Raw genomic sequence first — 23,313 nt, 5'->3', positions numbered from 1 at the left:
CTTAAAAGTAATTAGCCTTGAAAGTATATATGCATTTGACCTACATAGGCAGACAAAGTAATTAATTCATGTTCATTAGTCAAATTAATTAATCAAAATAAATTAATTCATGTTTATTAATTAAAAATTTGACTTCAACAGAATACTAAATAAAGGTACAATGATATATTTACGTAATTTTTTGAGAGAGGTAAAATCTAAAATTGTGACAACTAAATAGAAACGAAGGGAATAGAATAGTAAGGATGATTTTTTAAAAGAAGTTAACAAATGCTTCTCCTTATACTAAAACTATCATATATTTCAAAACAAATCCAAAGTGACAAACGACTATAGTAAATTTTAAATGCAGGAGATATTATATTTTCACCTAGAAATTCTAAAAAATAAACATTGAAAACAAAGAGAGAAGAGTCAAAACCAACACATAGATTATGATGGGATGATTGAAATCTCGTCATTTTTAATCGAATGTTTTAAGTTTATGTCAAAAATCTAAATTTAAAAAATCTTGTTGAAAACGTCGTCCCCGGAAATAAGCCAGTATGGATGGATGGATAGAAGTAGTAATTACCCATGCCAATGTCATGCAAAAATATGAGCTGTGAGTTAACAAATAATTGGTCCCTTTGGGCGGAGGGAGCATTGCGCGTTTTTACATTAATAATGCTGCTTCCTTCATTTACTTATAGTTCGTTGGCCGGTAACAATATAATGAAGTCTCACACTTCCCAAGAAAATATAAGAAACAAATGCATCTTTGGGAAGGTTTAATTTATGACTAAGAAATAAATGCAAAAATATACACACACTCCGTTCATTGTGAAAATCTGATCTTTAAACATTTTCATGTTATCAAATTTATGGGACTTTCACCCGCAAAATTTTAATTTTTTTTCAAAGTAAATTGCATGTGCTAACACAAATTCAAATCTCAAAAATCACAACTTTAAAAATTCAATTTTAACTTTAAAATTTATAATTAAACGGGATAGTCTACTGTACAGTGCAGTGTAAGTCTGCAGAAAACTTGCTTTTGTGTGTTGGAGACGGTTAAGACGGTTTTTCTTTTAATTATTCTCCACATTGAAGTCCGACAAAATTCAAGTTCACATCAAAAAAATTTACATTGGAGAGTAAAATACTCCCTAACTAAGACAACTTCGTATCCGGAAGAACTGGAACCCGATACCTTTGGTTTTTCTGGTTAAGGAATTGAGATGGTTGTTTAGCATTTACTACTACTGGCCTTTGTCTGACTTGATGACACTTTTGTTATAACTACCTTCTTGAAAACGTTAGGTGTACTGCAAGTATATATATAATATACTTTTCCTACCATTTGACATGCAAAAACGAGTCTTCTGAGTTTCGAATTGTTTCAAGTTTTTTATCTTTCTTTTATTAGTTAATATTTCGTGTTGGATTCCTCCCAATCCCAAGACAAGTATTATCTAAGTTGTAATTAGTAAATATATTCGTTTTCAGGTTCAATTTCTCCAATAAATTGCCCTTGGAGAAAACATACTTTTTAGTTCTCGAAAATAGAGAATTAACAGAATATAGTACTTTTGTTGACAGAGACTGTAACTCATTTGAAAAGTGAAACAATCCCTTATTTAACTTGTCAAATCTTATTTTCACTATCACAAAAAGATGTCATGATTTTGTGTTCATACATGTCAATTCCCCAATCAATGTGTAATTTGACATACATAATAACGAATAACGCGCTTATTGTAGACTCACAAAAAAGAAGACCTAATACTCATAGCATAAACTCCTTTTGCTACCAGAGGTTTAGTAAAGACACTTACATGAGGCATCTGATTGAATAGACTTAAGTTCAAACAAAAAATATATATCAGCGATAAATATACATTGATTATGAAAATAGTGTTACACTAAACACCAAGTATTACTAGTCAGCACGAAGAAACAATCATACAGAATGTTAGTCCACTTTTACACGAAGGTGACAACATGGCAAAAGAATGTTCAAGGCTTCCATAGCTTCATGGTGCAGTCTTCTCCATAGGTGGCAACTAGGTTTATATGGGGATGGTGAGTGATACCAATTACATCCTTTTCATGTACCTGCCACAATGCACAAACTAAAACTCAGCAACTTGGCCTTTTATCCTGTTCCGAAAGCAAGAACAAATAGTCCCAGGACTTAAAACCAACAACGCCAAGAACCCACCTACAAATATAATGCATATGTGACAAGGAATAACTACCATATTCAACATTCAACTTAACACTATGCAAGTGTATGTATAAACAAGTGCATGTAAATGCATATGTTTGTGTGTTGTTCAGGGGGGGCTGAATGGTACAAAATACCAGCAAGGGAGGATTAAGAGTAAACAAAAGGATATAGTATATGTAACATTTTCACTATGTAACATAAATGATGATTAAAGCAAGCATGATTTGGTAAAAAAAATGAGTGGAATCGAGACCGGGGAGAGAAAGAAACACAGAATGAATAAGCTGATCTTTCTATCATTTTATCTTATTTCACTAGCAGATTGGTTGGAGATGTATTTTATGAGAAGAAAAATGAGACGTGTTAAACCAAAATATTCAAGGTATTTCCCCTAATTTTTCGTATAAATATTAGGTAGGAAACTGAAAGCCAGGACACATCATCAGTGAATCATGATTTTTGAAACAAAAACATTTAAGAAATCAATATCCTCCTGTACTCTGTTATTTTTCATCTTTTGACAAATACAAAAAACATTTAACTTAGCCTCAGCCGCATCCACATATGTGAATATGTACGTCTGAGGTACATACACATATGTCCCAGCAATGATTGAGTGAGCAAACGAGAGACAAGAAAGCAAGAAAGCCTTGTAACGATACAAAACTCAAATCATTAACTCTACAAGTAGGACTTGTAACTGTGACAATAAGTAATCAAACTTCATGTCAGAGTTGAAGCTTACCTTCATCAGATGCTCCAGTTTGTTTGATTGATAACTAAAGCAGTACAAGTTTCTGTTGAAATGCACAAACCACATGATCAGCATATATGGGATAAATCCTTGCATTAAATATCAATATCATCCACTTAATGAAGTTCAAATAAGTAGCACCTTTAGTGATGGAAAAAAAACAGAAAATATTTTCCACTGTACAATCAGCAATGACAGTTCAAAAGTAGATAGATATGCAAGAGAGCTGTAATAGTTTCAGAATAACTCGAAAAAATTAAAGTGAGTAACTACGTTCAATCTTAGAGACGAATCAAGTCCTTGAAGTTTGTTAAATGTAAGGAGAGGAATCCTCAAAGATGAAATAAAATCAAAATTCACCAAGGTTTCATCAAAGTCACTCTCTCTTTTCCCTTTGAAATAAGAAACAATAGTACCAATCTTGAAACTCCAATGAAGCAAAGGGACATAAATTTCATATCATACCTGTCTTCACCTACACAGTATATCCATTCTCCTTTTGGTGATAGACAAGCAGCCACAAAGTCTCCACCTTCTCTTTTACCAGATGAGAAACTTTTGACGACCTACATGACAATTGCACAGCATAAGTTCACTTACCATTTGTGCTCTCTAAAATTTGGAAAGATTACAACCACTTCAGTTCATTATCCTTATGTAAACTTCTTTTAGAAAATAAATTTGACATTTTGATTTCTAACTGTTGCTTGTCAAAGATGCTTCCACTCCCTAACTTGTTCACTCCTCGCTTTGGCAAAGGGAAAAATCTCCCAAAACAAAAACCTAACGAATGGGAAAGAAGAATGATCCACAAACAACAATGCTTACCTGTCCTTGAAGTGTCATCAGATAAATAGATGATGTCTTATTGCACACTATAATGTGATCAGTATTCTTAGGGGAAAGATGGACAGAATTCACAGATGCATCGCCACCCTGTAAGAGAAAGGAATTCAAACCAGTTCAAAAAACAAAATCGTGTAAAAGAAGGTATCCTGAGAAAAACTAACAAATAATAAGTAATATAGTGGTAATATGCCCCAGGCAAGTTGAATACCCTTAAAGGAGGAGGTGGTCTAAATGTCTGCAAACACTCTGTAGTTTTGGCATCCCAGACCTGTTTTGAGGCAACTCAGACAAATTATGCACACAGAATAAAGCAGATAACCCAAATATAAATGGAAAAGAAAATAGCATGCTTCTCTCAACCTTCACTTGAAAGTTGAAAGACAATAATCTTACCTTCACTGAGCCGTCACTAGATGCGGTGATGACTCGAGATCCATCAAAGGTAAAGATGGCATCATTCACATAAGATGAATGTCCGCGGAATTCTTTTAACAATTTACCTGACTTCAGGCCATGAATTCTACAACAAATGAAACAGAGATATCAGGCATGCTTCTCCCAACCAAGACCAACAGTAATTAATTAATAGCTATAACGGCGCATCTGAGGATATCAATTAGCTAAAACCACTACGCCTAACAGCTACCGATGACATGCCATCGCAGTAAATGGTCAAAGGAAAAAAACCTCGCTGTGCTGTCAAAGGATGTGCTTAAGATCTGAGTTCCATCTCGAGAGAAGACAAGACTGGTGACACCCTGAGAATGTGCACGTTCAAGGCGACGCAAGCACTGACCAGTCCTTATGCGCCAGACCTATAAAACACAGAAACATAAGAACAAGCAATCCAAAATCAGATCTAACACGTTGACATCAGGAAAAAGGACATGAGGTAGAGGTTTTACAAGGAAGAACTCTTATTATGGTGAGCACAAAGCAGCTGTTGTTCTGTACATCAGTACATGAGTAGAAGTATATATGTTCTTTTTTTTTTCTTTTTCTTTTTTTAATTAAACAAACTCTAAAAAAAATGTTCTCTCTACTTTTTCTCTCTCTCTTGAAGAATGTGCCTAAAAGTCTTCCCATCTTTTCCGGTTAATTACGAGGCTCTTTCCGGTGATAATCATGGTCGGAAACATCTATTTCACTGCTGGGGAAAAATCTTTTGAGGTAGTAGACATTAGAGAAGACCATTCACGATGGTTTCTGTGGATCGAGCGGAGCAGAAGATTTACAAGCAGAATTAAAATGGATGTAAATAACTTAATATGGGTCTGCGAAGCGATGAAACAAGCATCAAGGGGAACAGGGGGTCTCTGTAGGAGATGGGGGAGGAAAGTTGAGGCATACATCTACAGAGTTGTACAGAATTTCAACATGTATGGTCGTTTTGTCAGGATCGAAGCAGTGCTTGGTGACTGGAAATCTTCAGTGATTATCCCGGAAATAATCTGAAATGGTGGATGGGCTGACATAGCAGAAAAAATTCTAGGTCATCTGCGTAGCACTTCAAAGCCTCGTAGGGTTCCGCTGGCAAGAACATTCAGGGAGGCGGCTTCTCCTTCTGACTGGCCAGTTCATACTAAAAACGCAGCCACTGAAGTTCAAAACTCCATCAAAATCAGTCACACAGCAGAATTGGATAGTTCCAAATTCCTCTCACAATGCTTAATTGGAATATTCAACGATCCTTTCCACTCAAGTCCCAACACCGACATCATCCAGAAGTGGTTCTTAAACAGGTGGAATATCACGGCGGGTTTGAAAATCACTCCTCTCTCACACAATCAGTTTCTATTCGAAATGCCTTCACGACAGGAGGCAGCACGGATTATGGCAAGAGAATGGTTTTGGAATGGTAGAAAATTGACTCTCAAGTGGTGGTCGCCGGTGGCCGGAACTGAAATTGATGCACCAATCTCAGAATTTCAATGGGTTAAGGCCTTGGGCATTCCGTTACATGTTTGGTCAGAAAGCACTTTCAAGGTTATTGGTAATATGTGTGGGGGTTTTGTGGATACAGATGAAGATACAAAAAGGAGGAATCATCTATATTGGGCACAGATCTGTGTCAAGAAGTCGGGGACAGTCCTTCCAAACAAGATTAAACTGGAAGTAGGAGACCGGAACTTTGAAATCACGATTTTAATTGACACCCATGCAAAATTTTGGGTGGCCAGAAATAGTAAGAGCAGTGCCGGAGATAGCAACGCGACAAACGATGGCAAAAGGGAAGCATCGAGTCTCGCACCGCTAAAGTTTACTGACAGGCAGGTGGGTCAGCACATGATTTGCCCAGAACTTTCAAAATTCTGGGATGGAGTGGGACCCTCAACATATAAAGGTAAAATTGCAAAGGCCAATAATGTTAGTGGGCCGCTGGATTATCATAAACATGGGCCAAAAAGAAGAAAACATACTAAAACATACTGGAAAGCAAAAGGGCCGGCCCAAAATAAATATGTTGGCACTGCATCTCCCAACCTCATCGTGTCTAACACTTTTGACCCTTTAGCAAAGGCCACAGAAATTTCAAGTATCGACCAGGAGACTAAAATTAGCGAAGCATTGGCAGGGTACACGTCAGAACAACTCGATGCAGATGATGAGAGTGAAAAGATCCGAATCCCTAGGGCACCACGAATTTCTCCTCAGAATAATCAATTAATCTTGGCAAGCGCATCAGATTCATACTACTCTTCCCAGAATTTCTGTGACTCTTCATCTCTATCATGCAACGATGAAGGCAATCTCACCCCTACAGTTATTGAAACTTCCAAATGGACCAAGCTTGTGATGGTGAAAGCTTGCAAGGCCTTCGGGGTAAATGTTGCTGGATTTGAACACGAACTCCTAGATATGGGGCTTAGAATGGAACAACGGAGACAACTGCAGTTACAACAAAAACAGGTAATTTAGGGGTAAGACAACCCAAAAAGGAAGAAGGGAGAGAATGAACTAAAGAAGCTTCTTTGTGACCTGATACAACATAATGGCGACAAGAGGGTTGGGGGTAGGAAACACAAAGCCATCTCTGGATGAAAGTAAAAATTTTGAGTTGGAATGTCAGGGGGCTCAACGGCATCAATAAAAGGAGCACAATAAAGTCCTTAATCAGAAAGTGGAATCCTGATGTAGTAGGTTTGCAGGAAACCAAACTAGAGGAATGGTCGAGCTTGATCACTGGGCAGTTATGGGGAAACAGATGGGCCAGCTGGGCAGAATTAAAAGCAAATGGTACAAGGGGAGGCATCATTATTCTATGGGACAAGAGGAACTGGGTAAATATTAGCACACATCAGGGGATCTATACAGTTTCATGTATGCTGGAAAGGGTGCAGGAAAATTTCTGATGGTGTTTCACTGGAGTTTATGGGCCTCATACAAACATTGAAAGAGAAGATCTTTGGTATGAGCTTGCAGCAATATGAGGACTGTGGGATGACAGTTGGGTCATAGGAGGCGACTTCAATGTCTGTCGTTTTGAAAGTGAGAGATACAATTGCATAAGAAGGTCCAAGGCTATGAGTAGCTTCAATGACACCATCTCGGACCTTGGCCTCATGGATTTGCCTTTGCAGGGGGCATTCTATACTTGGACTAGAGGAGATGATATCCCCAGAATGGAATGACTGTTTTAACGCAATCAATCAATTAGCACTCCCTAGTGTAGTCTCCGATCACAGGCCTATACTCTTGAAATGTGGGGATTGGGAGTCTAATCCATCTTACTTCAAGTTCGAAAATATGTGGCTAGAGGAAGAAGGCTTCTTGGAGAAGGTCAAAACATGGTGGCAAAGTTACTCTGTTAATGGGACACCAGATTTCATTTTATACCAGAAGCTCAGATACTTGAAGAAAGATATCTCAAATTGGAATAGAGAGGTCTTTGGCAAAATTGACACTAACAGAAACAGGGCACTGGAGGAATTAACTGCTATTGAACATGCTTCAGAGAATAGAGCACAGACTCCAGAAGAGAAATCCAAAGTTCTATGTCTCAAGTTGGAATTGCAAAAGCTAGCAAAAATTGAAGAAGTATCTTGGAGGCAAAAATCAAGATGCTTGTGGCTTAAGGAGGGGGACAGGAACACAAAATATTTTCAGAAAGTTGCTAATGGTCGTAGGAGGAACAATACCATCAATAAACTCAAAATAGGTGAAGTCATCGTGGATGATAAAGTTGTAATCAACGAAGAAATTGAGTTTTTACCAGCAACTATACACTGAAAATGAACCTTGGAGGCCCACTGTTAGCTTTGAAAATATGGCATCCATCTCCCTGGATGAAAGAGATTGGCTGGAAAGAAATTTTGAGGAGGAGGAAATTCATGCTACCATCAAGGCTTGTGCACCTGACAAGGCTCCAGGTCCTGACGGATTCACAATGGCCTTTTTTCAGAAGGCATGGGATCATTAAATATGAAGTAATCGGGGCCCTAAACCACTTTCACCATAACTGTCATATGGTCAAGTCCTATAATGCTTCCTTTATTGCCCTCATTCCTAAAAAGAAAGGGGCAATAGAATTGAAAGATTACAGACCCATCAGTCTTATTAGGAGTGTGTACAAGTTAACATCAAAGATTCTTGCGGAGAGACTTAAATCTGTAATTGGGAAGTTGGTATCAGGCTACCAAAATGCATTTGTTAAGGGTAGACAAATCTCAGATGCTGTATTGATAGCAAATGAGGTGCTGGATTGGAAGCAGAAATCAGGAGACGCAGGGTTGCTGTTTAAACTTGACATAGAGAAAGCTTTTGACAAGCTTACTTGGGCCTATCTGTTCACAATCTTGAGAAGGATGGGATTCGGGAATAGGTGGATCAAATATAGTTTGACAACGGTAAAATACTCTGTGCTCATTAACAGAGGGCCTGTAGGTTTTTTCTCTCCTCAGAAAGGGCTAGGCAGGGAGACCCCCTCTCTCCCTTTCTTTTCATCCTTGCTATGGAAGACCTTAGTAAGATGCTCCAAAAAGCATGTCAACTACAATGGATTGAAGGCTTCAAAGTAGGCAGTCCCACGGGAAACAATGTCACAGTTACACATCTGCTTTATGCGGATGATACTCTGCTATTTTGTGGGGCAGATAGATCACAAGTTATTAAGCTAAACTTGATTTTGCACATCTTTGAAGCTGTCTCTGGACTACACACAAATATGTCAAAAAGCACTAACTATCCAGTAAACTCGGTGCAGAATTTGGTAGAGCTAGCCGGAATCATGTGCTGCAACATAGGGTCCTTTCCAACAACTTATCTTGGGCTGCCTTTAGGTGCAAATTTCAAGGCTAACGAGATATGGTCGGGAATAATTGAGAAGTTCGAAAAAAGACTAGCAACATGGCAAATGCAGTATCTTACTTTTGGAGGAAGAGTTACATTGCTTAAAACCTCATTTGTTTGTACTTAATGGAGATCTGAATCTTAATAATTCAGATTCAGCTCATTAAGCACGTTTGTTTTTAAAGTCTGAATCTTAATTATTCAGATTCAGCCCATTAAGTTTGTTTGTTTCTTTTTTAAAAAAACTTCTTAATGAATCTAAAAAGATCTGAATGAATCAGATCTGTAGAAGAGTCTTAACACCATTCAGACTCATTTAATATACCGTATCTCTAAAAAAAAAACTCATGCTGCACTTATGTCTCTCCCTATCATGCCGCAATCAACATGCTTCTGCCTCTCCCTCTCTTTGCCGATTCTCTCTATCTAAATTTCAAATGAAATTGTACTGACTTTTCGACTCAAAATTTGGAAAGGATTGTTTGCTCACGGTGAAACTTTCAGTTTAAGCACCAAAAGAAAATAATTTAATAGAATTGTCAAATACATCGCCATGTTCATATGCAATTAATGTGGAAACTTGAACAAATAGTCATGTATCTGAGGTTGAAATAAAAATAGTTAGAAGATTTTAAAAAGAAATAGTTGCAAGTTAGAACTTCAATGTGAAACTTTTTTATGAATTTCAACATGATATTTTTAAATATCAGGTAGTTAATTTTTTTAAATAAGATATCAACATTCAAAATATTATTTTCTATTAAAAGATATATTATTTTGTATAAAATGAGATTTTTATAATATGTTATTGATTTAGTGTTTAATTTCATATGCACATTTAGCTATTGAAAACAAACAATTTTAATCATTCGGTGTTCAAATCCAGAAACCACATCTTAATATTCAGATGTATATTCAGATCAAAACAGCTAGATCTCAATGCACATCTTAATATTCAGATGCTTATTCAGATTCAGACGTCTTAATCTTAATGGAAACAAATGAGGCCTAATAGTGTAATGGACAGCATCCCTACATATCATATGTCCCTTTTCCCTATTCCAGCAAAAGTTCTCGAAAAGCTCAATAGAATGAGAAGGAATTTTCTATGGGAAGGCAACAGCAAGGATCATAAGTTTCACTTGGTTAAATGGGCAAAAGTGACAACCTAAATCTCAAGGGGGTTTGGGTATCAAAGATCTTGCAGCTCACAATAAAAGCATGATGATGAAATGGTTATGGAGGTACGGAACTGAAGACATTGGATTGTGGAAAGAGGTGATCAAAGCTAAACATGGTGAGCTTACTCACTGGTCCAAAAATGTCTCAACAGATGCATATGGAGTTGGTCTATGGAAAAGCATCAGTAAACTTTGGCCAGATTTTGCTGGGAACGTCACATTTAGAGTTGGCAATGGATCTCACATCAAATTTTGGAAGGACATATGGTTGGGAGACACAACTTTGGGTGAGGAATTTCCAAGTTTGCACCTCATTGCAGCTGAACCAAATTCTACCATAGCATCCAACAGATCAGACGACATTTGGGACCTAAGGTTCAGGAGAAACCTAAATGACTGGGAACTTAATGACATATTTGCCCTCTTTGCCAAATTGCAGCCTTGCTCCTTTTCACCCCAAGAGCCTGATAGATTGAAATGGGGTAACTCAAGAAAAGGTTACTACACAGTCAAGGAAGAGTCAAGGAAGGGTATCACAGCTTATGCTCAAGGAACTTAATGATTGACAAATGGCCATGGAAGCATATATGGAAGACAAAATTACCTGCCAAAGTGATCTGTTTCAGTTGGACTGCACTACATAACTCATGCCTCACACAGGATAATCTCTCCAAAAGGAAATTCCAGCTTGCTAACCGATGCTATTTCTGCCACAAGCACACAGAGAGTGTCAACCACTTGCTACTGCACTGCCCAGCTGCCTCAGACCAATGGAATATGTTTTGTTGTTTTTTTGGTCTTTCCTGGGTCATGCCTTTCTTTGTTAGGGATGCTCTTGAAAGTTGGAGTTCACGGGATGTTGACAAAGCCATCAAGAGTATGTCGATGATGATCCCTGGTGCTATCTTTTGGTGTTTATGGACAGAGAGGAACAAAAGATGTTTTGATGGAATTTCAACTTCTAGAGATCTTTTGCGAGGCAGATGTCTAGTTAGCCTTTTTAGTTGGTCCAAACTGACCCCTGTAAATAATTTAGAACTCTTCTTGGATTTTGTTAGCTCTATAGCTTAGAAAGAGGCTACAAATCCTTTTTTTTGTGAGCTTAACTGATCTATCCTTGTAAAGCTTGCATCTTCTTGATGCCTTGAAATGAATCTACTTAGTTCATCAAAAAAAAATGTTCTTTTTACTTTTTGATGACCGTGGTGTTTGAACCAACTTTTACGCACCTCGACTAATTCCATGGGATACCTACCACCTACCAGTATATATGTTCTACGCCTACACTATAGGGAAATCAAGATCTCAAAGGGAGTTCCTACAAGCAACTATGATTCAAATTATGTTGCAACTTTTGTTCCCGAAACACCTGATGTTCCTTGCTTTCTAGATTACCCAAAGTATGCGTGGATGGATAGAACACAATCGCTTACTGCTGTTTTCTCCTTCTCCTACCCATCATGCATCTCCAAGCTGTATTCAAGTCACAAGACATCACCCATTTACCGAGTAACAGACCCATAATTGGAAACTATGGAAAGATGTAGAAAAAGGTGATTTATATATCCTCATTCCTTGAAGCACAAATAGCTTCTGGATCCCGAGGACCCATTCTAACTGTTAAAAACTTGAGGAAGAGGGTGACTCACATCAGTTGGTGCCACATGTGCACACGATCGGGGAAGATGTGAAACATTTACTAATTCATCGCCAACTAGGGCAATGACTCTGGGGCATGATATGGACTATGGAATGCGTTTGATATTGTGTAGGTAATTTTGTTTCAGTTAAGACTGGTAACTAAGTTGGGCAAGAATGAAGAGGAGATAATGAGGAATTTAGAAATAAAAGGAATCAAAAACTTTGGAAGAGTTCGTGAACTCCTTGTTACAGAAAGATGACCGTCGTTATTTCTTGTAAAGTTTTGGAGCACCTACAAGATTCCAGACAGTATAGATTGATTGTTCGTTTTTTGGTAGTAAAATACAATCTTAACTATTCCCATATACCACTAGTTTTTGGGGTTATTCAAAGAATTATAAGTATAACACATCAGCAGAAAATATCAAATTCAAGTCTGTTATTAGTACTGGTACTAGATATACTGGAATATACACCAGATACAATAAATTTGACGATTTGTACTTCATCGTCATCAATTTTATTGATGAATTGTAATGTATTCCCTAAATTTCATAGCTTTCTCGACTTCTAATTGTAAGTTGTAACCATATTGATATTAAATATGACACCAATCCAGTACTATATACAAAACACCGAACCAACCCATAAAGGCGTGATGAGCTTGTCAGAAGTCATTATGTTCTTATATTATTTTAAAAAGCCTAAAAACAAAGTTCAAACATGACACTCTGCTAAGGGCTGTCCAATATTCTACCAATTACCATCTTTAACTAGCTAAAATAGAGATATGTATAGGCATATGAAGGATGTGCCATAAATTCGACAACTTGGACTCTCGCATTGATTCAGTAATTAAAGTTTCTGATCAAACAGGTAACGCTAAGCAAAAATAGCCATTATAATTTTGTTTCTTCTCTTTTTGAAATAGGTAACTTATAATTTTGTTTCTTCTCTCTTTCAATTGATCATTGAATCCTTCTCCAGCTCCAACAAATGTTAAAGATTCTTTCTTTATAAGTAAATTATTAAGGATCTTTATGAAGCTGTTTTCAATTAATTTAACATATAAGGCAACACAATAAGTTGCTTCATTTGATTGCTTCAGCATGTTACATTAAATTGCATTTGCACATAATACATATCTGAAGTGCAATCACAGCATAACAATGTTAAAACAGATTGCTCAAGACCTAAGTTGCTCGGACTCTCCAAAAATGTTGCCGCACCCATGTCGGACCCTCCAAAAACTGTACCAGTTTTGAAGAATCTGATACGCACCCAATGACATTTTTGAAGAGTCCGAGCAACATAGCTCAGGACTTCCTCAAGTGTCTCAGTTTTCTCATTAGTCAAATTGGCAGGATGAAGATAATAAGAAATCAAAAGGTTTTACTGTATATCTGGAACATGTTCTTCTCACTTTTTGGAATTGTTTGGGTCGTGCCTAATAATGTAAGAAAGCCTATGAGTGCTGATGTTCATGGAGAGTTGGAAAATCCTTCAAGAACATCTGAAAAATGGTGCATGCTTGTATATTTGGGTGCATCTGGAATGACAGGAATTAGAAGATGCTTTGATGGTATCACAACTCCTAATCATGTCGCAAAAACCTAGTGCTTATTAAACCTTTTTTTCTGGTTAAACAAAGGCACATGTAACTAGTCATGAACTTTCTTTCAGATTGTATCCTCTCAAGTGTTAGAGTAAACAGTTGTACATGAGCCGACACATCTTTGTATTGTAATCTATGCTGTGCATCTACTTGATGCATTTCAAATGAAATCTTATACTACATCAAGACAAAAGGTTTTACTGTATAAACTATAAAGCAGAATAGAAACTAAACATTTACCTTTATTTTTCCATCTTGTGACCCAGACGCAAGCATCTCCGAGTCTCTGCTAAAATCAACACAAAGGACAGCATCATCATGCATCATAAAAGTTTCCTACATAAATATACAGCAAGTCAGAAAATACAAAAGATTCAACCACAAACATGAACATTCAGTGTTTAAAAAATAACTAAACACAAATTCAGATGCATCAGCTGCTGATTAGGAAATGAAAGAAGCAGGAATCCAGCACGATAGACAAAACTCCCCACACACACACACACCAAAAAAAGGAGGAAGAAAAACAAATGACCCTATATTTATGAAATTCTAGATAACAAACAGCTTTGCATCCTTTTTGATAAAAACAACTTACTTTAGATTTAAACTACCTGCTATTGACATTTACAAAGGAATAACTGCTTAAGGCAATTCACAAGACAACTAGCAAACCGACAGCTGAAATATGCTATATCTTCTATTCATTAATATGTTTGGCAAATACAGTGTAGAAGTCACAAAACTGTAATTGCTCACAGCAAAGATTTAGCACCAGTAGTAACATACAGAGTTGAAACAGCCAAAGAATTACACCTGAATTCCAAGAAAATACAGCCCAAAAAAAAATCAGAAAATTGAAAAGAAATAAATGTATAACTCACATCAGCCTGATATTGAAGATCCTTCTTCAGTTTTCCACTTATGTGATCCCAGACCTGGTGAGTAATGTAAAAATAAATTGGATCAACTCTATACCATCAATAAAGCATAAAAGAGAAGGAACAAAAGTGAAAGATAGCATGGGGAGAGACTTAGCTTTAGCATACCTCAATAAATCCATCAACTGAGCATGAGACAAGAAATTGTCCATCCGGTGAGAACCTAGAACATTCTGGATGACTCTTCTTACCAAACTGCAGCACAAAATCCATTACTTAAATGAAATTATCAGATTTAAATTTCCTATTCACTCCCCCTTATTACTACTGAAAGAGGAAAACGGACAAGGCTTGAAACAAAAGAAAAAAACAGAGACTAGGAAAAATAGCTGGACAAACTCATCCAGTGAGAAGCCTATTAACAGAGAAAGACACCAGTAAAAAGAAAAATGGAGAGATAAAACATGCATGAAGGTGATAATCCAGCTGAGAGCAGTTTCAGCATGTGGGTAGATTCATAATAGGAATAACAAAAAGTAAACTCCCCCTTCTGCTCTAACCTTCCAAAGGATAATGAGCAGGAAAAACAATTATAAAAGAAAATAAGATAAAATAGATATTCAAATAAATCTAGGTCACCATGGTTTTGAATTTCACAGAGACTTCTGAATCAAAATCCAAAGGTTGAAAGTTTGGTTGTCTCAACAACATATCTCTTTGATGAAGTTATAACAACCCTAACATGCAACACAAATTTTAAACCTAACATGCAAATAAAAAGAGTTTAATGTAAACCAACAAACCTTAATAGTGTGACCAAGTGTTGTCGGATACATATCCTCTTCATCTTGTTTCATAGCAGCTGTTCCTCGGAATAGATCAAACTGTGTTCCAGGTGGAAGTAAACCTGAAAAGTGTTGTCGGATACATGAGCATGAAAATCAACGTTTGCTTGCTCTTCAACAAAGTGAAAATGCTCGGAAGTTTCATGTTAATTACTAACAAGTCAATTGATAATCTAGAGGTGGGATTTCCAGCAGTGATGAAAATAATATATCTCACCTTGATGCTGTTGCCATTTCAAGGCTTGACCAATCAAAGCCATTAAGCGTGATGGTGGAACAACAGAAACCTCAGCAGAAAGCGCTGCATGCAGCCAAAGAAGATATATTATAATTAGGTGTGTTGTTAACCAAATTATGCATTAATAAGTACATATAATTGACAACGACACTCCAACCATTCCAATCCTGAAATATCATAAACTGCTCAGCCCTATTTAGTACTGTAGAATTAATGTACTTCTTAATGAATTACAAAGACGTGGAGGACCACTATAAGGCCATCATTATGCAGATAAGATAATACAGATCTCAGAATATAACATATTCAAAGATCACATAAATTAGAATAGAGACGGATCATAGGAGGAATTGCAGCAACGAGATGTTAATCTGGTGGGAATGTGGGATAAAGTAATAGGAACGATAGTAAGATGCAGCTTTATATGCAGTGGTTCTTTTAACGGGTGACCGAATTAGGAAGTGCACCTTCCCTTTACTTGGCAGGAACCTTGCAAAACTACTTCAAGGGATTTACTTCAAATCACATCTCAGGTGGTTGTACTTTTTTTTCCTGATGAAGTAGTCACATCTCAGGTGGTCATTCAATACCTCTTTGAAGAGTTTAACAGGCTAAACAGCTTTACATTCGTCTCAGCACCATGCATCTATGTCTATAATATCAAGACAGATTGCTAACATTTAATTACTCTGAGTACTGAAACGAAACAGCTGTTCTCATAAAACTTGCTCCCGTGTTACATGCAACATTTGCACATATTGCAAATATCTTTGTTTCAAGATTTTCTTTCAAAATTCAAACTAAATGTTTTATCAATCTAAGCAAAGTGGGATTTTGGCAACCTTGGGAAATTTGGGCACGCCTTTTCTCCTTGGTTGAGTCATTATAAGCCTGCACATATAACATTTGCAGGCAAGGTCAAAATCCACATTCAGTCAAACCTCAAGTCAAGGGTATCAAGACAACTTAAAGCAGTTAAGGATGCGACAGACAGTTAAGAAAGACAATTATTTTACACCATCAGAGATCTAACAGGAGGTTGAGCACATGTAAGAAACAAGTATAATATTTTCTTCTTCTTTTTTTATGAAGAACAAGAATACTTTTTTTTTTGAGATGGAAAAGTAAAACAAGTATACTTGCGCAGCTAATATTGCATTGTGAATAATACAAACAACAATAGCTGAGGGTGTTCAAACCTCAACTAGCGACATAAAGAAAAGACCACATAGCTTAATCTTTTTTTTTTTTTGAGAATGATTCTAACCTCATGAGGATCAAAGTAAGTCCGGACTAGTAGATGCTCGAGCCGCAAATATCTTTCTGGTTGCTCCTGTTTCATGACACCCATCACGTTGGTTTGCCTTAAAATAGCTCGTGCAGTATCCATCTCTCGAAGTTCAATCATTTCTAAGACAATCTATCAGATAAAGGAAAGAGTAAGGAACAGAAAAGGTTGTACTGAAAAGACAGCAAAAGGTGATCAAATACATCAGAGAAAACCAAGAAAGTTAAAAATATTTGCACTTCAATATTTTTCCATCAAGCTGAAGTTCATCTGAATACAAAACCAGATTGCCAAAGAAGCACATTGAACTAAATTTTGAAGTTCTACCGAGTGTATGAGTCAGTCACACGAAACTGAATTCTAAAGTTCTGCCCAGGTGCAAGTATGCAGCAATCACGAGAAACTAAAGTCCAGCCCGGTCCAAGCATGCAACAATCACGAGATATGAAATCAGCATGGCAGAGATACTTGGATGCAAAGTGGAACCCAACAACCACATACTTGGGGATTCCAATTGGTAAAAGAGATGCTTGAAAGGATATTGTCAAGTTGGAAGAAGCAAAATTTGTCATTTGGTTTTTGGTGTATGTTGGGGGCGGGGACAGGCATGTTAACAAATAGTGTATTAGACAGTTAGAAAATATATTGTGATGTCACTCTTTCCCCTTCCAGAAAAAGTGGAAAAGAGAATAGGTCGGCTGAGAAGAGATTTCCTATGGAGTGGAAACAAGGAGAACAAGCTGTCATTACAAAAATAGTCATCACAGCAGAAATGACGTTTAGGCAACAAGCGTAGATTGCACAACAAGAGCCCTTAGAATGGCTATGGAGGTAGGAGGTACAACTCAAAGAATAGACCATTGTGGAAATACATTGTAATTGCTAGAAATATATGGGAGGATCATGTAAAAATAAATGCTTGTCAGTGGGAAATAGAATGAAGATGAGGTTTTGGCAAGACAATTGGACTGGCCATATTCCACTAAAGAATGAATCCCCAGATCATTAAAATATCGCAGTTAATACTGATGTAACAGTGACACAACATTGGTCACAAAGAAGATGAGAACTACATTTTAAAAGAAGTTGATAAGGCTAGGAAGTCTAAAGGATTATTACTCTGTTGGGGAATCTGGAAAAGATTAGAATTTTCCCAGCTGTAAAAGGTACAGTTAGATAGAAACATCAAAATCATGGAAGTGCATTGTTAAATCTGGGTACACATCAGAGCAAGAATCAAAGTACCACCATACAATGGCCTTGGAAGATAATACAGAGAAAGAAGCACCACCTAAAGTGGCCATATTTTGTTGGATTACCACGAAGCATGTTTGACACAAGCAAAACTGCAGAGTTGGGACGTCGCAATGTGCAGTATATGCAATATGTCTGAAGAAAATTAGGAGGAGGTGAATCACTTCTTTATTCACAGCCAGGCAGCCAAGAAGCTGTGGTGCACGTTTCTCAGTATACTCAATCTATTACTTCACTAACAAATACTACTCACTCTCACATCCAGCATATTTAATACAACTCTCAAAAAACATTGAATCCATAAAAAGAGCAAGTAAGAGGAAAGTAACCTTAAAAAACACTATTTAAAAGAGGATAACATATTAAAGTTTAGGCATTAAGGTTTCTTTGAAACAATGAAGAGGTGCAAACCTGCTCATATAAATCCTCCAGTATCTTTCTAGGAAGCTTAAGTTGTGCAACTTGAGGTAGTACAGCATCCCATCTTCCACTATTAATATCAGCTATAAAGGTTTCAAGGCTATCCACAGTATTAAGAGAAACCTGGCACTCATTTTGCAATGTCTGGAAAGATTGATGCAGAGAGTTCTCCTTGCAGAATTGAAGAACTATCTTAATGACACTGCAAGAAGGAAAGATAACATTATCTCTCAGATACAACAATAACAATAAGATACTCCTATGTTGTTCCCAATTGATATGTCTGCAGGGTAGTATCTTCAATAAGAGCAATGTCAAATGGTTTTCTTGAGAAAGAAAAATGGTCCTGACAACAAATAGCTCAACTAGCAAGAACTGCTATTTATACATGCATCAGTTCAGAAACAGCTTCTATCCAGTAATGTGGACATAAATATGGGTTGGATAAATGCAACGGGCAGTGCAAGAAGTCTTCTTGTTATACATGGCTCCCCAGAACAAAAATTTGCTTAGCCTGATCAAGGGGTGGCCGAATGGTCAATAAAGTGGGTTGAGAACCACGAGCTATCAGGTTCAATTCCCAGCAGGGGAAAATATATTAGGTGATTTCTTCTCATCTATCCCAGCCTTGTTGGATAGAGAGTTATTCGGTAGCAGATACCTATGCTGGTGGGAGGCAACAGGCGCCCTGTGGAATTAGTCAAGGTGCACACAAGCTGTCCCGAACACCATGGTTATTTTTAAATAAACGTCACAAGTGCTGCAAGAACTCTTCTTTACTTAACTATACAAAAAGGTAAGGTAAAAGTTGCAGCCTTGATAGTGGTACCCCCTCTGTATTACTTTTTGCAAGATATCAGTATCTCTATACAACACATCAACTACACCTCAACCACTAAGGATGACTATACATGAATCCTCTACATCCATTCTGCTCGTCTTCTCCTCTCTATTTTTTTCCTTTTTGCATAATGATGGTGCCCCAGCCAGTTGCAATGCTATTTATTTCTCATAGAAGATTAAAGCAGAGGGCACTACAATTGAAGTTTCGATTTTCACCTTGCTTTTGGTCAGAATAAGCAAATTCTACAGTCATGAGGCACCATATACAACAAATAAGACTTTTTTATCACATTCCTCTCTTATACAACAGATATCCTTGCTCATTTCAAATTCTAAAAATTCACGATATAATTTTTCCACACATCCAAAAAAAAAAAAAAAACTCATTAGGCGAACATATAGAGAGAGACAGAGAAGAAGCTTACTCTCGAGCTTCGATTTCGAGTGTAGAAGACATTTGTTAAGAGTGAGAGAGCTTAAAATCCCCTAGCTAAGCCCTGCTTTTGAGAGTAAAATACACAGAGAGATGTAAGGGTTTTGTCTATGAACTGAAATTCGCCAGAACCGTTGCGCAGTTCTCCAATTTTCTCAACCGTGGGCCTGTTAAGTGGGTTGGGCCCTAGAAATGTTCTTTCAATCAAACCTAACCAATGTATTACACAACTACAAGGCTCTTTTACCTTTGGGCCATAAACGTACAATAATCGACCCGTAATTAACGGCCCAAGACTATTACATTTTGATCAAGATTTGAAATACAAAATCTAGAAAAACTAAATAAAAATCTAAGACTCCATGAATCCTCCTGAAGAGAGGTGTGTCTTTGAGAACGTGAATACAAGTGTCAGAAGGTGTTGAGTTAAATCCCGCAATGAACGTAACCCTCATATTTAATTGTCATCGTTGAGTTTGGGAGTAAGTGTTAGGGATCGATTGGTAGAGTGTATAAAAATAATGTTAAATAGAGTGTATTAGTAGTGCTTGCATTAGTAATGCTTGTATTAGTTATGCTTGCATTAGTTCTACATAGAATACTTTTTATGCATTGTTTGGTTTGGGGTATTAAAAAAAGTATGCATTGTATAAAAATATTTATTTACAAAAGTATCCTCCATAATTATGGTTGAAAAGATGTAAAAGTACTTTTGAGGGGTAATTGAGTCTTTAGTGTAACACTCCGAAAAATGGTAAGTTAATCTAGAGCCTAAATGTGAGTATGAACGTTAAGTATAAGGGTTATTTGGGTCAAGACCAAAGGGGCAAGTGCAAGGCAAAGGGGCCAAAGGCTAAGGCTTACCCCTAGCTTGTAGCTACTGCTCCACCTTCACGAGTGGGACCACGAGTCGTAATCCTCACCACGGCTCGTGAAGGCAGCTCGTGGTCTTGCCTTGGCCATGAAATTGTGGCCACCAATTTCCCTAGCTATTGCCTCAACTTTCATGGCCATCACCACGGTCTGTGGTCATGACCACGACCATGGGAGGTGCTCGTGGAGTTATCTTGGGCAAGTGAGCTAAGGGCCCCAAGTGATGAGGCTACTGCCTCAAGGACCACAGGAGGCACCACGGCTCGTAGTCTTAACCACGACTCATGGAGCCCTTCGTGGTCTTAGCCACGACTCATGGAGCCCCTCGTGGTGATGCCTTGGGCGTAAAAGCCTAATGCCATCTTAGAAGGGCTACTGCCCCAAATTTTCACGGGAAGGACCACGAGTCGTGGTCCTCACCACGGCCTGTGAAGGTGCTCGTGGCACCTGGGCGTGGTCCTTAAATGAGGGTCATTAGGGTCTTTTCCTTTTTAAGTCCAAACAAAGTGGGGTTGTTTTGGGTATTTTTAGGGATACTATATAAGTTATTTTTAAGTCAAATTCACCTACTTTTACTCATTAATTCACAACATCCAAATATATCCCAAAAATCGTCTCCTCTCCAATATTTCTCTCTCTAGAATTCCTCCATTGAAAAACAACAAGAACTTGAAGAATAGGGATCAAGAATCCATCTTCTCAACTCCAATTCGTGGGCAAAGCTTCAATTAAGGTATGAGAGACTTGATTCATGGAACACTTTTCTCCATGAAGCCCTTCAACTCTTAATTTTGAAATTGGTAAATTGTTCAAAAACTAGGGTTTTCATTCTTGCCATGAGTTCTTCTTACAAACGATTTCATTGGGTTAATTGTCTCATATTATGGATGATTTGATGTTTAATGGTGATTTTATAGTAAAATTCCCCATGAACCCATGAAGCACCCCATGACCCCAATTTCATGAATTGTGATGGATGTATTGATGCAAGGTGAATACTATGAATTGTGTCTATGATATTCTAGTTATTGAATCTTATTTTAATCATGCCTAATGTAGTATTTCTAGGTGTGATTGTGTGACATGATTCATGACCCTTGAAGGGTAAGTTATGAAGGTTTATACATGTTGATGAATGTTGTGTATGAATTCATGATTCACTTAGAAAGTGAAGATCCTATGACTATTGTGTAAATTGAGGTATTGTTGAAAGGTCATTCTTCCCTTACCCTTACACTTGATTATGTATGAATTGTCTAGGATGATGATAATGTTATTGTGTTGATTGAAAAATTATTCTCATGAAACACTATGAATCATAATGTGAAAGGTTTACTCACATGGTAATGTTGATTCTAAGGTTGAAAGTACATTCTCACTTTATTGAATCTATGAGCTATTATATGGGTTGTATTGAATGAAGGGCAAAATATTCCTTCACACATGTAAATGCAATTCAAGACTAATTATGTATAATTTGGGAAATAATGCTTAGCACCGAGAGGATATGGTCAGTGAGCTAGAGGCCCTCCCGTCAATACAATAGGCCGGGTCATCTAGATTATTCTCATGAGATGGAAGCTCCTCCGCCAATACAATAGGTCAGGTTTCTAGAAACAATCTTCTTATCCCATAACTATGTGCCCACATAAGTCTTTAGCTAGTGGATCCACCTAAAAGCTAAACATGTTAGTTCTACCTTAAGCAAGTAGGACACCTTCTTTCGGTGTGGGGTTACATGACACCGGATTCCATGTCGCTTACATGGTCTATGTCGGTTATGGCTATTCTTTCTTATATGACAAGATAATAAATATGATATGAACTATACTTATGACTTCTTGGTGAGTTTACTTAGTAGGAGTGGGGGGTATGGGACTTCACTTCTACGTTGCACAAGTGGACTTAGTAAGGTGTTATGAGATGGTTTTCTTTATGCTATGATGAGACATTGAATGTATGCATGTATGTTAAATGGATAGTTGTTATGAATAACATTCCTTATTTTCAAGTAATGTACATGATTAATATTTCCTTATTTATGACTATTGATCATGATGAGGTCTAAAGGTGATATGTATGACTAAGGTAGCTTCAAAGGAGTACTTGGTATGGTTGGTGTTATGGGATGCCAGCTATACATTGCACAAGTGTTTCTTAGAGTTGCTAAGGTAATTGTTTCACTATGATTTGAGGATAAATGTGACTATGACTTGTGCTCGACATTAAAAGTGCATGTTTATTTCCAAACTTGACAAAATGCATACTTTTTTAACTAAAATGTCCTTTTTATCATATTTCAAGGATTTTATGCATTCTTCCATACTTAGTACTTTATGTGCTAACCCATTTCTTCTACATCTACTACGAGTGTAGGTTCCGATCGTTGAGACGTACTTCTACTTCCTTCAAGTGAAGCTTGGGTTGACTATTTCCTAGACTTGGTGAATCTTCAAGTTCGAGGACAAGATGTTATTGTTTCTAGTTTCTATTGTATTTCCTAATTTGAGACTTTATTGATGTAAAGGGCTTTGACCTTATTTGTACTCTCTATTGTACTGGATAGTGATTGAGACAAGTCTAGACTCGTATTTTCGTTTATGAAAAAGAAGTTGGACTTCGATTGTAAAAGTTTTAAATTTTCCGCATCATTCTTATGGCTTTATGTGTATGATCATGCTAAGGGCTTGTATGCGA

General features: G+C 37.2%; 1 protein-coding gene across 1 annotated transcript; it reads right to left on the bottom strand.

Moving 5' to 3' along the window:
- Nucleotides 1-1,756: 1,756 nt before the first annotated feature.
- Nucleotides 1,757-19,848, bottom strand: LOC125829232 (suppressor of mec-8 and unc-52 protein homolog 1). Its single transcript, XM_049508482.1, has 16 exons — nt 19,736-19,848; nt 18,459-18,669; nt 16,773-16,925; nt 16,348-16,396; nt 15,485-15,568; nt 15,226-15,329; nt 14,591-14,677; nt 14,426-14,479; nt 13,782-13,877; nt 4,503-4,630; nt 4,209-4,335; nt 4,024-4,083; nt 3,795-3,902; nt 3,432-3,532; nt 2,958-3,009; nt 1,757-2,097 (listed from the first exon to the last, which is right to left on the bottom strand). Exons 1-16 carry the CDS (start codon nt 19,765-19,767, stop codon nt 1,999-2,001), a joined length of 1,545 nt encoding a protein of 514 aa, XP_049364439.1. The 5' UTR covers nt 19,768-19,848; the 3' UTR covers nt 1,757-1,998.
- Between the last annotated feature and the right edge of the window lie 3,465 nt (nt 19,849-23,313).

The sequence above is a fragment of the Solanum verrucosum genome, unplaced genomic scaffold (assembly GCF_900185275.1).
Source record: "Solanum verrucosum unplaced genomic scaffold, falcon-dt-bn FXZP01000102.1, whole genome shotgun sequence".
NCBI lineage: Eukaryota > Viridiplantae > Streptophyta > Magnoliopsida > Solanales > Solanaceae > Solanum > Solanum verrucosum.
Note: the sequence above shows the minus strand (reverse complement) of the source record. Positions and strands in the feature narration are given on the sequence as shown.